Source organism: Mustela putorius, unplaced genomic scaffold, assembly GCF_011764305.1.
Source record: "Mustela putorius furo isolate JIRA1106 unplaced genomic scaffold, ASM1176430v1.1 tig00000253_pilon_pilon_pilon, whole genome shotgun sequence".
Classification (NCBI taxonomy): Eukaryota; Metazoa; Chordata; class Mammalia; order Carnivora; family Mustelidae; genus Mustela; species Mustela putorius.
This window is the reverse complement of record NW_025421329.1, coordinates 3,170,187-3,187,569: the sequence shown is the minus strand read 5'-3', so window position 1 is coordinate 3,187,569 and position 17,383 is coordinate 3,170,187. Positions and strand designations below refer to the sequence as shown.

Below are 17,383 nucleotides of genomic sequence, written 5' to 3'. Positions count from 1 at the left end.
CTGGAATCATTTTGACCATGAACTCACTTAGGCCTGTGCTTGAGCCACAGTCACCTCTGTGTTATAGCCTAAGGTGGCAGGCAGTAAAACTTGGATATTAAATCTGTTAAAAATGCTTGTTTATTCTTGGGAAAATAATGAGTAAGCTTGCCGTGAATCAGAAAGCCCTCATCAGAAAACCACAAAGGCTAAAGACTAAGTAAGGATGCTGCGGAGGGAAAAAAGCAGCTGGAGCCAAGAGCAAAGACTACCCTTCCCCTCCCCCCAGTACCCTGGCTCCCCAGGGAGGTCAGCAGGCACCACCGAGTGAAGACCTCCCTCTTCACGGCTAAAGCTGGGATCCCCTTAATCATCACCAGCTCCAGTCCCATTCCACAGCCATTCCATGTCTTGGGTGATTCTGGCCACGGCCGTGGAGAACAGCCCCACCGTGTGCCACAGCGCCTTGGGCTCTCCCTGTTTCTCCCTCCAGCTGCAGCCCAGAGTGTGGACGGAGGTGTGGGGCCTGTCGGAGCCTCCCAAAGTGAGAGACAGAAGTATGGGTAAATGAGAAGCACATTCTGCATGTTTCTCAGAGGGTCCCAGGCAGAGCCGAGTGCTGCCCTGGATAGGAACCTGAGTATGGACAGCCCTGTACTTAGCTCCTTTCTCCACTCTTGCTTGCCGTGAATCAGAAAGCCCTTTACCTCTCTCGCCAAGATCTTCCGAAAATTAACTCCCTCCATCTCTGCTTTCGTGGGATATGAAATGGAGGCACTGCCCAGAGGGAATTCCTCTTCTGCTTGGACATAGATCCCTTCTGACCATTTTTCTAAGGAGAGAAAAAGATTTTAAAACTCTTTTTTTTTTAATCAGTGCCAGTTATGGATATACTCGAATAGTTGTACTAGGCTTTTCTGGAAAGCAGTCCTCCGCCTTCCGGGCGTACCCTCCATTCCCCTTTCCCCAGTAGAACCCTCATGATTACATTTTGGTATTTTCCTACAGACTAAAATTGCATTCGCAGGTTGTTTCTTTCTAATTTTTGTTTCGATGTGTGGAAATACTGAGACCGTCGGGTGTTTCATGAACACCGTCTCCTTGATGAACTCTCGTCTGGAAACTTCTTGCCTCTTCTAGTCAGGCTGAGCTACAAGTACTCTGATCTTGCATCTCTGTCATCCTCTGCTGTCTCTTGAAGTGTTTCCCCTGCTTCCTGTGCCCCATATTTTCCTTTCTTGCTTGACTCCCTGATTGTGATTGTGATGGAGCTCGTCTCTAGTAGCTTCCTGAGAGAGCGTAGAGAAGAGGTAAATTTCTAGAGACATGCCTGAACATGTCCTTCTTCACCCACCCACTGGCTGGATGTATATGTTAGTGGAAACCATGTTCTTTCAGAATTTCAAAAGGATTGCTTCCTTGTCTTGTATGGTGGGGCCATCCTCTGTCTCCAGGGTTCCGAGTGTTCATGGTTCCACTTTGGTGAGCAGCCCCTCAGTTCTGCAGAACACTCCACGTGCATTCTCTGTCTCGTGTCCTTCATTTCTAGGTGGTTTTCGTGATGATTTCCCTCTGTAGGGTTTTTTCCTGTTGTTTCTTTCTGGAATCCCATTTGTTTGTGTTGAACCCCCTGGCTGGGTCTTCCTCGAATTTTCCTGTCTCCTCTGTTTTCCATTTCTTTCTGTCTCTCTCTCTCCTCCCCTGCCCCCTTCAGTTGGTGCTTCTCTGCAAAGTGTTTGAGAAGCACTGGGCAGTGTGATCCACCACATTCTTCCTTCCCTTGTTTTAACACGGTGCTTGTTGCTTTTGCATCTCTTAGTACTGTTACAAACCAGAGGGCCTAGTCTCTTACTTCCAGCACTAATTGGTTGTATTTATTTCCATGGACTTCTGTACAGTTCATCTTTATCCATTCTGTTCATTGCAACAGCCCGAAAGACATATGCAAAATTCTTCCTGTGCATCTGTGTATCTTAAGAACCACTTTTTCTGTCCAGTCTCTAGTAGTCTTCTGCTCACTGTTTATATCAGCATTTGGGAATCATCTTTTCTCTTTTATAAATTTGAATTAGACTTTCTCGAAGATGCTTTGATTCCCTTAGCTCCATTTATTGAGATTTGTTTTCCAAGTAAGTTGTGCCTTTTTTTGAGAGAGAGGGAGCTGGAGGGAGGGGCACCGGGACACGGGGAATCTTAAGCAGGCTCTACCAACGTCCAGTGCAGAGTCCAACACAGGGCTTGATCTCACAACCCTGAGATCATGATCTAAGCCAAAATCAAGAGTTGTATGCTTAACCGACTGAGCCACCCAGGCGCCTTGTAAATTTTGCTTTTCCTCAAGATGTGCACTGTGGTCTTTGCCAGTGAACCTCTGCACTGTCCTTTTATTGCTTTTGAAAACTGCATTTTTGTTTTAGAATTCAGGTAGTTACTTTTTTCCTTTAATGGTTCCTCCCCTTTTTTTTCTGTATGTCACTTATATTTCATAGCAGTAATGAATCAGCATATGTTGCAGCCCTTTGAAACAATATTTGGGATAAAGAAATGGGTAAGAACATCAGTTTGTTCCAATTCCACACAACTTTTTGTCTTCATTGTTTGCCTGTCGTAAGCTCCCATCCATTTTTAGATAGACTTATTTCTGTTCCCAGGAATTCACAGCAATGTGGTTGCATTTACATATATTCATTCTAGGCAACCAAAAAAAACAAAAAACAAAAACAAAAACTGAGGACTTTGTCCAATTTGTTTCCTGAGATCACCTGTTTCATATTATTTTTAAGTAAAATTGAGAAACTAATACTAAAATCAGGAAAGTAATTGTTAATCAGAGTTGAAAATGGCAGTCAATGATGCTGTCACCTTTTTCTTGGTGGATTTTGTAGCTGACTAGAAACAAAGCCCCAGCGGACTGCAGATTTTTTATTTCAGAGCTCTGTGGATAAGTGCTATGAGCAAGAAGACCGTCTGCTCTAACCATCTCGGTAGGCTGGGATATCATGCTTTTTCATATCTGTTGCTGCTGATTCACCTTTTCTTTTCCATTTATAGTGCTTCTCTTCCAGTTTCCAAAAATGCCTTTTTTGCAGTTTCTGATTGGAAAGAATCTGGGCATAACCAAGTACTAGCTCAGTCAGTACAAACTGACATTTCTTATTTTGCAAGGCAGTTTCCTCATGGCAGAAACTGGATGTCACATTAGTCCAAATGAGCCCATGATGTCTTAGATTAAATGGTCACATAGCTTTCTGCACGATCCCCCAGCTGGAGTGATTTCCCTTTGATCCGTGAGATCTTCCTTCCACGTTTTGCCAGTCCTCCTGAACTTGTACCACATTGCTTTCAAAGCCTCCCAGCTGAGAACAACCTTGAGCGCTCAAGGTGTTGACTCAGAGTGGTGCTTACACAGGTTCAGGTTCATTGGGCAGTTAACAGAGCCAGACACGAGTACACAAGGACGCCCTGCTTAATCCACAGCCGAACCGACAACATTCCCAACTTCTCTTCTCAGCAACTTCTCACATCTGAAGGGGTGCCAAGACCGTTTGAAGAGTTTCTCAAGTTTGGCTTTGGAGCATGAATTAAGATTCGATAGACTTCTTCTCTCCAGTGATTTAGTAAACTTCTCTTGTTCCAGAGAGAAGATATTATATAAATCTGTGAAATTTTGCTGCAAGGGAAGGTCCTAAGGAGAACAAACCCAGGCTTCTCATTGTTCATCAGGACTTAATAACGTTACCTAATATTCATTATATTGAGCACTTAACGGAGAATGTCTTTCCAGAGGAAAGCACTCTGCAGGACTTATATTTTCAGTGTAAATCTTTTTTAACTTAGATGCTTCATTGTGTGGGTGATACCTGGTTGGTAAAGGAATTTTTAAAAACACAAATAACACATTCTTCTTAAGAATTACAGATGTTCTATTAGAGAAATTTTGGTCGTGCTTCTCTCCCTTCCTCCTCCTTTCCCCAACATAGTCAAGCCTCCATTATTGTCCCCAGTGAAGGGGATCATTGGTGCGGATAATCCAAATCCCCAGCTAATCCTCTCTGTGGGGTGGGGTCACAGACCCACCACTCAGGGCCACAGGCCTCATCACACCTGGGGCATGACCATGGCTCCCTCCTGGGACGTAGGGCAACTTGTGGATGCTGAGGAATAACTCCCAGGGCAAGAGGATAATCTGCAAGGCAAATAGTCCCACAGGGATCATCAGGAAACCCTAGTCCAGAGAACAAAAAAGGGGCAGTGGGTCTTCCCTCCTAGGCTCAAGACCTGACCCTCTTGCCCTGGAATTCAGGGACGCATTGGTATTCAATGATGGTCCAGTCCAAGGCCAGCCTGAGAAAACCTGCCATCAGTATGTAAGTGACCTCAGGTCAGACATTAAAGAGGAGGCTGGTTCTGCCCAACCACAGGCACAGACGGTAGAAAGGAGTGAGGTAGTCATTCAGGGTTCCTGAAGCCATCACCCTGTGTCCAAGTGCTTGGCTCCTAGTCAGGGGGAGACTATGGGAGACCAGAAATTAATTCTTACGATTCTTTGAATTGGAGTTTAAGTACGTTATAACCAAGACAGGTACCATACAGCAAGATTCTTTCTCATTTGAAAGTCTGTCAGTCAAATTGGTCATTTGGAGCAGTTATTCTGTCTCAGAACATCAGGATCCTCTTTGAAGGTTTATACAGTACAAAAAGGAATCAGGAGCTGAGAAACAAAGAATCATTCTTTTTTCCCCCAGATGGCATTTTCCAGAATCTCAGTGTCCAAAATGTATCTTAAAATGAGCTTTGGGGGCATCATTAATTTACCTGGTGTAGCCTAGAATTTTAAACTTACAGTTAGGATTCCCCATTTTGAAAAACCCATTAACTCTTCCTTTAAAGCAATTTTTGAAATGAAGGGTCTGCCAGTATCCAATATGAGGTGACTTTGGGAAAAAAGTCATTCCAGACTTACTGTCTTCCACTTTCCTTTGAAGGGGAAAACATTAAAGCATTAAATACTTCCACATTTTAAGCCCACGTGTCTCTAAACACCTAAAGGGGGAGAAAATGAATATATTTGCTGGTTTACTCCTGAGGACAAAACTGTGTAGATAATAATGTTACCCACTTCATAAATGCATGGCGTGAATTGGGCCTTGCCCCACGCACCTCACAGACAAAGCTCATTTCATCTCCCGATTGAAAAGGGATGGTATAATCAGATGAAGAAACTGAGGTGCAGAGGAGTTCAGGGACTTAATCCAGACTCCAGTGCTGCCGTGTCCCTGTGCCCAGCGTGGTGGCTGCTGCATGACTGAGTGTCCCGGGATGTGGCTCACAATGCAAGGGTTGGACTCCAGAAGTCATGTGGTCCACTCGGTCAGCTGAGCGCCCGGGCCCCGCCCGGATGCTGGGACAGTTGAGTTGCTGTGCCTCCGTGTGGAGCTGTTACCTGTCTCTTAACCCAGATTCAGTGAACAGAAGTCAAAGAACCAGGATGAGCGCTGAAAACTACACTTCTCCCACAGTCCATCCTCCCATATTTGGCTTCAGCTGAGTAAGGTCGAGAGTGGGGCCTGTCAGACCTTCTGCAAGCACTTTGCCTGCTTACAGCTGACGTGCCCTTGCTTGCAACTCAAGGTGCAGCCTCAGCTCTTTCCCTCGGTGAACCCAAAAGAGGGGCCTGGTATTGACTTGGATTTTGGAGAAGAGCTCACCCAGCTTCACAGTCTGAGCAGATTTGGGGCTTTCTATGTGGCCTCTCTGTGAGGCCGCCTGCTCAGCTTTCTGGTCTGCTGGACCGGTTGGTCACATACCCTGGAGCTATGCTCAGTACCCCAAGCAGGGATGCCAACCTGTAAAAACTGAATATCACGTGACTTTAAGTGCACATTCCTTATAAAATTTTTAAAGCTTGCTGGATTTTATTAGAATATCTGAGCCAGACTGAGTATATTAAATTTATGAGTCCAATTGATGCAGTACCATAATAATTCAATACAATATGCTTATGTCATTAAGCTCATAAAGAAGATTCTCTGAATAGCTGTAATGAATAGTTCCGATTCTGTAATCACAGACTAACATTTTCACCCTGATGAATTTTAACTGGGAGCTCTCAGAATTCTCTATAAAATCAAGAAATAAATGCCATATTTCAAATGATGACTACTTATTTCAAGTATTTACTTTAAAACCTAGGATGGATGAAAAGAAGTACCTGCTAAGACAGAATTATTCATTAGAAATACTAAAGAGGTTGGAAGAGGTTAGCATGAAGTAGAATAGGACTATGATTTATGGCTAGTCATAAATTATAAATAAAAGCCAAAGAGACTTTTCTGCTTTGACTAATTTCATGGATTCCCTCATCTCTTACCTTCTTCCCCCACACACAGAAGTTGGTTATCTGTCACATGTAATAAACTACCCCAAAACTTAACTTCCTTAAAGCAACTGCCATTTTATTGCTTCTGAATGCTATGGTTCTGGAATTCAGGCAGGGCTCCGCCAAGTGGTTCATCTTTTCCTAGTGTCAAGTATCAGGTCAGGTAACTTCCATGGCTTCATTCTGATCATGGCGCCACTAAGGACTTAGTGAACTTAGTGGGACTTATGGGGCTCTAGAGCCTGCCAGGTGACAGCTTTACCTCAAGTGTGTTTCCTTGGTGAAAATAAGGCTCAGGCTCCACCCAGAAGGCCTGACAGGATCCAGGAATCAGAGAGAAGAGACACCACCAGAGTGCAGGACCTTCAGCGTGAGGGTCAGTAGAGAGCCAGTCTGGCGAGCAGAACGTTCCAGAAGTATGTCCCCGATGCTGAATGGGCCCCATATCATGTGCACACAGTATAGTCATGGGGACTCTTGGGGACACTCCAAGGTGTGCACCCTCACCATGATGCTTTGCACATGCTCTCCCCACTGCCTAGAATAGGCTTCCTTCAAGTAGCTTCCACCAATATTTTCTCCAGTCTGATTCTTACTCATCCCTCAGCTCTTGGCATTAAACATCCCCAGTTCCCAGAACTAGGCTGGATGCCTTTTCTGTGTGCTCCAAAAGCATCTCATTTCTGTTCAGAGAATGTAGCCTTATTTTAATCAGTGCTTTACCTATCCAACTCCCTGGAATGCCTACACATTACTCAGGGCAGAAACTGATCTTACTACTGAATCCTCAGCGGCACTGGCATGTAGAAAGCTCTCAACAAATATTTGTTGGGTGCATGAATGAAGTCTCAAGAGAGAGAAGAGCCAAAAAAGAACAAACCTTGTCCAGTGCTTAGAAGACAAGTAGGATTTAGATTAATGATTCTGAACAGTGAAGACATGATACAGGGAAGCCCAGGCTCTGTGTCGGTTTTAATCAACACTGGACACCCAGTGCCTGGCCCACTGCTCCCTGTAGAGTAGGTGTGTGGTAACTGTGGTGGATGGATGAGTTGCTTGAATCAAACTGTCCTAATTTCATCAGCGTGTGGAGGACATTTAGGGGCAGATCGGGAGAGGAACCCAGTATTTTTGATCCAGTGGAGACAAATTTTAGGACTCCTAAATAGCTAGAGAGAAAGGTGTCAACTAGAATTTATGAGAGTTTGAAACTGGAAAACCTTGAGTGATTGAATATTGACCTCACTGGGTTCATTCATAACGCATAGCCAGTGGTAGCCAGACCTCACTTGGATCTGGAAATATCCATCCTGGCTTGATCTGTCTTCAGAGCCCATCCGTTGAGGATGAATTTTCCAAGTGCTGCAAGGTAAATGAAACTTCTAAGTCTGAGCAGACTGATCGTTGTCTTTAAGCTGCCATCATGGCTAATGGCTTCTGGAAATGAGGAATTCCAGCAAACTGTCTTCCCTGTTAATATGTCAGAGTGAAAAGGTGGATAAGGCCCTACTACATTTTTAAAGCACATTTTAATAATTTAAATAATTTGAAATTAAATTATGGATGTATGTAAGAATTTTGTGACATGAAGTGGCTCGACAACAGTGAGATGGCTGGAGACATCAGGAGTGACACAGCTGGGCAGTACACGACCATGTACACGGCAGGCTGCAGTCACAGTCATGAGCCTGTATGACTCTGTTATACAGACTCACATGTAAGCCTGTATAACAGTCTTACATTCTAGAATATAGACTGTTCTAGGGTTTATAATAATAGATTACAAGCCCCAGTAAAGCAAGCTTTTTAGCAACCTAAAACAGTCATGACTTTATCCCCATGATAATTAAAATAGAAGGCAGGGAGCCAAAAAAATTAAGAAGGTAGGATCTTTTGAATGCATCTGAGACCCTACTCTCATTCCCATGTTTTCTCTGTACACACACATACACACACACACACACACACACACACACACACACACAGTGGCAAATTCTGAGAGCCTCTGTGAGCATGGGCTCAAAAGAGAAGGGCTGTGTTTACCTTTACTCACTACGTTTCAGGCCTTACGGGATTGTACCTTGTGAATTACATTAGACCATCTCACTTTCTCCTGAATTGGAAGAGCCCGTCCTTTGTCAGCGTCTGTGGTTTGTTGACATGGGCTAAGTCACTGCCTCTGGGGGTCTCTGTACACAGGATATGCATACCTTGTCCTCCTCTTCCTCACCCTGTCCTAGGGGTCCCATGAGCTCATGAACTGGGAAGTGCTTTGTACAGAGTGCCTGTAGACCCAAACCCAGGTTTGGGGCCCTCTGCGTTCCCCTTCAGGTCCTGCTGTTCCCCACACAGAGCCCTGCACATGCCGGCCTGGCCCCCTAGTTCACACTGTTTGCCAAGCGTGGATGCCACCCCATCTTCCCTCCTTTGTAGACCCCAGACCTGAAAGGAAGTGGCTGCAGGATGGCAGGGGCCGCACTGTTTAACTTCCTGCTCATCTCCCACATTTTTGCCTGGATGGACTGGAGACCACATGGCCAATCCCGATGACCAAACCAGCATTTCACCCAGAAACTTCAGACATGAACTGCCCACCAGAGGGTGTCTGAAGGCCAAATTTTAGTTAGGTTCTTCCAGTAATTTAAGTACTTTCCTTTCAGCTAGAGCAGAGACTGAAATTGTATTGTAGGTCACACATGAATCATGTTAACAGAATGACCTTCAACAAGAATGAAATAAAAATGAAAATAGCATGTAGCAGCACATTATATTTTCAGTTTTTTCTTCCTGATGCAGTGTATTGATTGAAGTACCAGGCTAAAGCTTTAAAATAATTGACTAAATTCTTGCTGAATTGCCCTGTATTGCTGTAGGGAGTGTGTTTCACCTTTCAGAACTCATTAACACAGCCAATAGACCATATTAGCCTGTGTTTTGGTTCAAAAGATTAATAATGTTTAGATATCTTGAAATGGTGTTGGAATTTTGAAGATTGGCCTGTGTGTATATCAGGGTTTGGGGCAAGAACTTTCCAGGTTAACGCTTGGCTGGGGATGGACCCCCAGAAGGCACTGACCCATCTGAAATGTTATTCACGAGAGCCTCCGTAGCTGGACCTTTTCCTAAGAGTGGGGTGCCCTGGGCAGATCTTGATCTGACACAGTCCAGCCCCCTAGGAGCTTGGGTGTGGTACAGAGGAAGATTTCCTCTGACCCAGACTGGTGCCTACAACCTGCCTGCCAGTGTGTCAAGGGTCATTGTTAGTTAACTTGTTTGCCAACAGTAGAAGATTATAGTGGCCCATTGCCAACAAATGGATGCGTCCACTCCCGGGCTTGGGCATGGCAAGACCAAAGGCTCTCCTGCGGCTGACTCTCTGAGAGTTCCCTGAGCTTCTTACACTCTTGAAAATGCCTTCTGGCAGTGGCTGTGCAATCTGGAAGAGATCGATTCCAGCAGAATCCAAGTGGTGTCTTCATTAGCTCCTTGGCTATGGGGGTGCTCATCCCAGAAGATGAATGGGAAAAGTTCACCAGTCCTCTGCCCCAAGTCAGACAGATAACCAATCCCCAAAGGAGGGAGAGAGAGTTTTTCAGAACGGAATCTTGAGTGCTATTTGGGAAGGAAAAAGGAAACAGGGCAGTTTAAAAAAAAAAAAAAAAATGGCCCAGCGCCCACCAAGACTCTGAGGAAGGTATGGAAGCATGGGCACAGACTGCACATGGAACACAGATGAGTTCCAGCTTCACAGCAAGAGGTGTTTTTCCCATCCCCATGTTTGTGTGGAACATTAACTCTTGAGAACCCAGAGACCCCTCTGTCTCTGTGAGAGCAGCCTCAGGCCTGGGAGAAGCGGTTTATCTGGCTCAGGGTAGATGGATGGCCTTGCCCAGTGAGAGATGACTGTGCTCAGAGATGGGAGGCCCAACAGGCAAATGGGGGGTGTGTAGCTGCTCAACGGCAGGCTAGTGATTGAGACCCAGCCTTTGGGGCTGGAAGATGTGAGCATGTGTCCTTCAGGGCATTACTTAAGCCTCCTGGTCCTCAGTTTCTACATCTAGAAGATAGGGATAGTCATGGTCCCTACTTCATAAAGTTGTTGCAGTCATTAAATGAGATACACCATGGAAAGTTCTCACTATGCCTAGAACACTCAGGCCCTTGGTAAGTGGTCTCTCTGTAAGAGTAACAAGATGGCAGCTGATCAGCCTGTTGTGTGCACATGGGAGACAATCCTCAGAAATGTGTGGAGGGGTCTTGGCATGTATGATTGGACCACTGTGGAAAGAAGAGGTCAGGAACCTAGTGCAGGTGTCTCTGCAAGCTATATGTCCTTCATTCATCCTGGGGTCTTTTGGCCTCCTCTTGAAAAGCTCCTAGTTTCCTACCCTACAGGATTTTGTCTTGTTTGGGGGTAAAGCACCTGCCTGTTTAATGTTTTGGAACAAACCCATGCAGTCCTGTCTTTCCTGGTTACTTCTACCCCCTGCTTACTGCTCCCTGCATAGACCTTAAAAAACAGTAAGGTATACCCACAGACTGTAAAAGAAAGGCACCTTCTGGAATCAAGGTTCTCTGCTTCAGTACTGAAATATGTGTTCGAGATCAGCCATCTAAACCTGATTTTCTGAAAGTATTGATAAGAAAACACCTTATACTTCAGTGCTGGTCCTAGTAGCAAAAACTAAATTACATAGATAAATGTCTCCTCTATTTCTTATTAATCTTAAATCCTTTTTTTTTTTAATGCCAAATGGATAAATAACTCCTCGAGTTGGGTCTCCAAAGTGGCTGTGCTATTTCCTTCTCTCCTCTGTGTCTTCTGTTCTCCCTCTGTCGCCCTCCCCCAGCCAGCGCCTCCATCTCTGTGTGCTCCCCTCCCTTTCCTGCCTTCACTCATACTCCGGCCCCTCCCAGACCCCTTCTTGCTCTGTACCATGGGTTTGCAATCTTATTGAAAAAGGATTTAGTTTAATCTGACTTTCATCTTCCAACTACCCCGGGCGAGGCAGAATTGAAATGGTGCACAGCCGCGGGGGCTGCAGCTGCGCATTCGCAGTGGCCCCAGTCGGAGCATTTAATGAAGCCAGGACTCGGGTTGAGACACCCAACACCAGGGTGGGCAAGGCTTGCCGGCCTTCTGGGGTCCCTGACAGCCACAGAGATTTAAATATGCCTGGTTTTTGTTTCTTTTCTTTTCTTTTTTAATGGAGAAAATGCCACGTGAAAGAAACAGAAATTGGATATTGGATTTCACAAATCCGTCTCCTTCTTTGCCCTTCTGACCCTGAAAGCCACTTAAACTCCTAATGTCCTTCAATTTTTGTAATACTTTTTTATAAAGTGAAATGCCCTGGGAATGCAGCTGGATTTATTTTTCCCATACTTGGGAGGAGGGCTAGACAATAAAAAGGGGATCACTTTGACAGGAGGAACTTTAATTTTCTCCTCTCAGCCACAGATGCTTTAGAAAACATTGTGAGCACAAGCAACAAAAATTACAAATGTAGGGAATATGTGTGTCTTTAAGTGTGTATTTTACATATAATTATAATATATACATATTAAATAGATATAATAGTGGAGTTCTAGTTCATGTGCAGATCTTGGTCTGAGCCTAAAATCCTGTAGGAGAACTGCTTTATGGGAGAGAACGCTGTAAACTCGATTCACCAGACACCATTGTGTGGAGGCACATTTCATCCCTGAAGAAGAGCTCAGAGGGAAGAAGCAAACCAGTCACCGCTGCGTGCCTCCCTGGGAAAGGCAGTCAGAGGGCATGTTCACACGTGGAATACTATACAGCCATGATAATGGACACACTGCAGCTCTACCCAGCAGGGTGTGTGAGTCTCACATACATCGTGTTAAAGCCCAGGAGGCCAGACACGAAAGAGTGTCTGTGTGATTCCATGAATGTGAGGTTCAAAAACTGGCAGAACTAATGGATGGTGGGAGAAGTCGGATAGTCTTGACTTGGGTAAAGGATTGTGAGGGAGAATGAGGAGGGCTGCTCCTGGGTACTAGCAGGGTTATCTTGTTTTTATCTTGGTGCTGATCACACAGGGATGTCTACTTTTTGAAATTTCATCAGGTTGTGCACATGTGCTGTTTTCTCTGCATGCACTTCAATTTTTAAAGGTGAACTCCTCAGTTTTAGTCATCAGGGTTCCTTCCAAGCATTTTTCCCAAGCTTAACAGTGTGTAAGGTATCGTAGGGGTTCCAAAGAAGAGTGATCTGCTGCTGCGTGTGACCTCGAGAACCTTCTGGAACTTTAGTTCTGTCTTCTGTGCCCAACCCTACACCTAGTCCTTGGGTTTTGTCATTTGCCAGAAGTTTGGCCAGCCCGCTGTCAGCCTAAGGCACCAAGCCTCCTATGCCTCACTCGAATACTTCAGAGCTCCTAAAGCTCACTCCGAAAACACTCACCAATCAAAGCATTTCTTTGACCAAGGAAGCGTCTATGTAAAGGGAGCCCAGGCTGCCCCATCCTGCCAAACAGAGTTTTGCAATATAAAAACTGTATTGCAATGTTTGCAATTCACTGAATGAGATCCTTCTCTCTTGAGTTTCCATGGAGACACGCTAGTGAGTTCATTTAAAGAAAAAGGCACTACCTACACCTAGTTTTTGGTTCTCCTGGTCGTGGTGTCCTGGCAGGGAAGGGCTTTCCGGTACTTTCTCTTTTTCTTTTATTTACATTTTTACTTTCACTTTTCACTGTACCCTTTGGGCTCTACTGGCCCTTTAATTTAAAGCCCCCCACCCCCTCCTTGTGAACTAATGATGACAAATGTTGGTACAACAGCCGTTCCCAGATGTGAGTACCTTCCGTTCTGTTGGAATTCATCTTGAAGGCAAGTTGGTTGTGAACATTAAATGCAGCCTGTGGGATCCCTGCAGCAGGGGGGCCGCTCAGGAACTCCGGAGGTGACGGCCACCTGGCTCTGGGCGTGCTTTAGACTGTGAAAAAAAAGTTGTGACCCTAAGCTCCAGGCACGCACGCTCCTTGTCATCCTTGTTCCAAATGCTTCATTCTCAACCTGCCAACGTGCACTTACTGCATTGCAAGCATTGGCTGGCAGGCTGGGTGTGGTCTCCCACGTGCACTTGTATCCATATTGGATGGACCACAGCTCCCTGTAAATTTGCTGTCCTCAGCTTCCCTTCCCCCAGGAAAGTTGAAGTCCGTTCCCTTTTGCTTCTGATGCAAATACGTCCTGGTGTGAGGTCTTCATTTTTCAGTAATTGGTTTGGGCCCCTTCTTGCCTCCGCCTGATTGCTCTTTCAGGCTCCTTTCCTGAGAGATTACTCTGAGACCAGTAAGTTAGGTATATTGAACAAAAAAAGACAGAGTCTGTGTTAAAAACCCTTGTTTTTAAGTCCTCTTTCCTGATCTGTAGCCTTGCTCGCTTCTGCAGCAGGATCCTCACCCAAAAATGGGTTTGACAGTTAAAAAAAAAAAAAAAAGAAGAAGAAGCAGGTAATTCTAGGCAGAGTATGAGGATAGCATAAAATTAGGTGAGTTCAGAAATTTGAGGGAATGGTGCAAAGTTACGTTCTCATGCTTTGGGGATGGCTGCACAGGGGTATGCATGGATCAAGATTGTCATCAGGTTGTCCATTTGAGGAATGTGCAGTGACTGTACATCAGAAAGAAATTAAAAGATTTTTAGAAACTATAAATTACTATACAAATGTTAATTAGTAATAATCCTCATTATTATGTTTAAGAAAACAGGAGATGAATTTTCGTCCAGCAGAGTGTCTTCTTTCAGAAGTAAATTTCAGGCTAGCAATACATAGAGGAGGCTGAATTCCACTGCCCTGGGCCAAGGTTTCCCTGTCATGCTGGCATGGGGCTGTCCTGTGCGTCCCAGGACAGAGTGGCAATCAGTGGAAAACATCTCCAGACACTGCTGTATGTCTTCTATGGGGCAAATCGCCCCTGATTGGGAACCCCTTCCTCTAAGGCCTTGGCCATGTTTCACAAATTTCTTTGTTACTGAAAGTTTGTAATCATTATGTTTAATTTCAAGGCTTGTGATAGTATTGTTTATTTTTTTTTAAAGATTTTTTTATTTATTTGTCAGAGAGAGAGAGAGAGTGTGAACACAGGCAGACAGAGTGGCAGGCAGAGGCAGAGGGAGAAGCAGACTCCCTGCTGAGCAAGGAGCCCGATGTGGGACTCGATCCCAGGACGCTGGGATTATGACCTGAGCCGAAGGCAGCCGCTTAACCAACTGAGCCACCCAGGCGTCCCGTTTATATTTTTTAAACAAGCTGGGACCCTGCTAGAGATGTAGGCTTACCCACCGCACTCCACCCCCACCCCACTGCATTCGGGCTCATTCTGTTATAAATAACATTTGCCTGACCTGAAATACATTAACTATTTTTGTGTGTCCTGTTTTCCTTTAATACATCCTGCCAGCAGCCACGTCTCATTCCACCCCCAGCATCTCAGATCCTCGTCTCAGACATGCTTTGCTTGCTGGGTGCCAGAGAAGGCGGCGAATGCTGCGACGAACACGTGCAGGGGGGAGTGGGGAGGGGCAGCGCAGAGGGGGTGGTTCAGAGCAATTACCCTCAGGAAGAATTTCTTTTCATTGATGATTATAGGTTTTGCAAAATGATTTGTAAATATTAGTACTTGGAATTGACCCTCTTGTCCCCAGTATTTCTTTTTCCTTTGGTTTATAAGACAGATCCAAAGCAGACAGGGACGGTATCATTTAAAAATGCTAGTTGGTGGCACATTTAGCATTATACAGATGGCTAGCCTTTTTTTTTTTTTTTTAATTTTCTGTGCCTCCTTTTAATCAGCTTTCTATTTAATAAGTAAGTTGGAGGGAAATGAATTGTTACAAAATAGGATCTTAACTAGTGCCACTGTTGCTGGAAAGCAGACCTCCGCCACCCCCACCCCCATGCCTGGCACCACGTTGGTATTTCTGTGGGCATTGTGTGCAGGTAGACCTGAGGCCATGTCGCTGTGAGTCCCAGAAAAGTCACCTGCATCATGGGTGCTGTGGCTGTGTTCCCTTGGGTGGGTCTGGTGACAGCTGAGGCCACACACAGTCCCCTTTGCTGTTTCTAATAACAGCAACAGCTCCAAGTGGGTGGCAAGTTGTGTGTGGAATCTCTTCTCTCCTTGATTCCACACAACGACATCTAACCATGTGTTGGCTCTTGTCTCTTCCTCAGAAATACCTCAGGGACTTTTTCAGCGTGATGCTCCAATCCGCCACATCCCCCCTGCATATCAACAAGGTGGGGCTGACCCTTTCCAAACACACCATTTGTGAGTTCTCGCCGTTCTTCAAGAAGGGAGTCTTTGACTACAGCAGCCACGGGACGGGGTAGAGCTGCGGAGTGGGGGACGGAGGAACCACCAATGCAGTGCCTTCTCGTCGAAGGGGCCCTCCTGGCGCAGGGCAGCCTCACCAGGGCCCCCCGAGTGCCTGAATCTGGGACTGGATGTTTCGCTTGGCTGATGGGGACCCCGACGGGCAGCTGTTGCTGTCCCATTGCCGTTGAATGTGGCCTTTTCCCGATAGTGCTTCCTTCTCATCCCAGCAGAGTCTGCCTCTGTGGCGGAATGGACGTGGCTGGGCTTTCGCAGGCTCTCTGAGCGCAGAGGGCCCAGGGCCGCCTCAAGTGAGTAGGTGGCTCACCAGACCTCCCTTCAATGACTGGCATCTGGTTTCCTCTTCCACGAAAAGATCTATCTTATTTTTTATAGTCCTTCCATGTGGCTAGCTACATCCCAAGAGGAGCATTTTAAATGATTTCATTATGTATTTTTTTCTTTTTCCCCTCATTTGAGTCAGAACTTTTGTACAATACCTAGCCACTGATGTTTACACAGAATTTCATATTCTGCAAAAGGGAATTTTGGTCCAATCATGACTGGAATCTTACATGCTTGACAAATTGGATATAGATGACATCACTTAAAACGTCTGTAAATCCTTACAAATAGGAGGTTTGTTTGATCTTGAATATTTAAGGGAATTGCCCCAAATGTAAATGGCTACTGTGCATTCTTGAGCTTTCTCCATTGAGCACAAAAACAAGCGCATAGCTGAATGCCTATTTTTAAATATTTTTTTTCACATTTTTGTTACAGAATCTACTGGATCTTTGGCTGAAAGACTAGAATTTACAGTAGTTTATTAATGATCCCTTAAATTACTCAGGACTTAATGTAGCATTGCACATCTATGTACAGTAAAACTGCTTTGTTTTACTAGAGAAAAATGTGAGTAGACAAAATATAAATGTGGCATATATGGAAATGTATATAATTCTACCTATAGATTTATAAATGTACACAGGCCTGTACAATAGTTGTATCAAAATATATAATCGTTCACACCAAGTTTATTAAAGGTATTTGCTTTTTTCAAAATTTAAATTGAGCTGCTATCAATATTAAATGATGTCATAGAATCTATCGTGTTGCTCAGTTTATTTTAAGTTTGCGACACAATCATCGCTAACTGGTCTGTTTAAAAATTTATCTTATGTGTTTGGGAAGATCCAATGTGTATAAATTAGCACTTGTGTTGCAGAAGATGCCGTGGGAGTAACATTGAAGCCACAAACGAATGGGGTAACAAAACATTTTCATTCAGTCTTCTAGAATATGCATGTGCAACTGAGCTCTCCAACCTGAAGAATATGTTTACAGATGCAATAATCCCAATAAGGGGGGGGACTATTATTACACTAATTAGATGTCATAGTTTAACATGAAAAAAATGAGGACTTGAAAAAAATTACCGCAGAAAGACTTGCTTTTGTCTGCAGTGGTGATTACAGGCATAGGTTTAGAGGCAATTACTACCCAAGAATTTAAACCTGGAGATTAAAGGATAAAAGCTGGGAGATAATAATTAACCACAGGTCATTTATTTAAAAGGAGTCACACCACTACAGATTGTCCCTCATTTAATGAGTAAACCAAATGGTTTTCTTCAGCAGACCAGATAATCTGTGCCCTGCCCTTTACGACCTGA

General features: G+C 44.7%; 1 protein-coding gene across 5 annotated transcripts in view; it reads left to right on the top strand.

The window, feature by feature from the left end:
- KIF16B (kinesin family member 16B) overlaps window positions 1-16,779 on the top strand; it is a 285,684-nt gene extending 268,905 nt beyond the window's left edge. For 2 of the 5 annotated variants that reach the window (XM_013057083.2, XM_004754198.3), the window contains one exon: window positions 15,567-16,779. In XM_013057083.2, the coding sequence (XP_012912537.1) occupies window positions 15,567-15,725 (159 nt within the window). In that variant the 3' untranslated portion in view covers window positions 15,726-16,779. The remainder of the gene's footprint in view (window positions 1-15,566) is intronic. The other 3 variants (XR_006606297.1, XM_045078429.1, XM_045078430.1) reach the window with 3 other exon arrangements.
- Window positions 16,780-17,383: the final 604 nt, after the last annotated feature.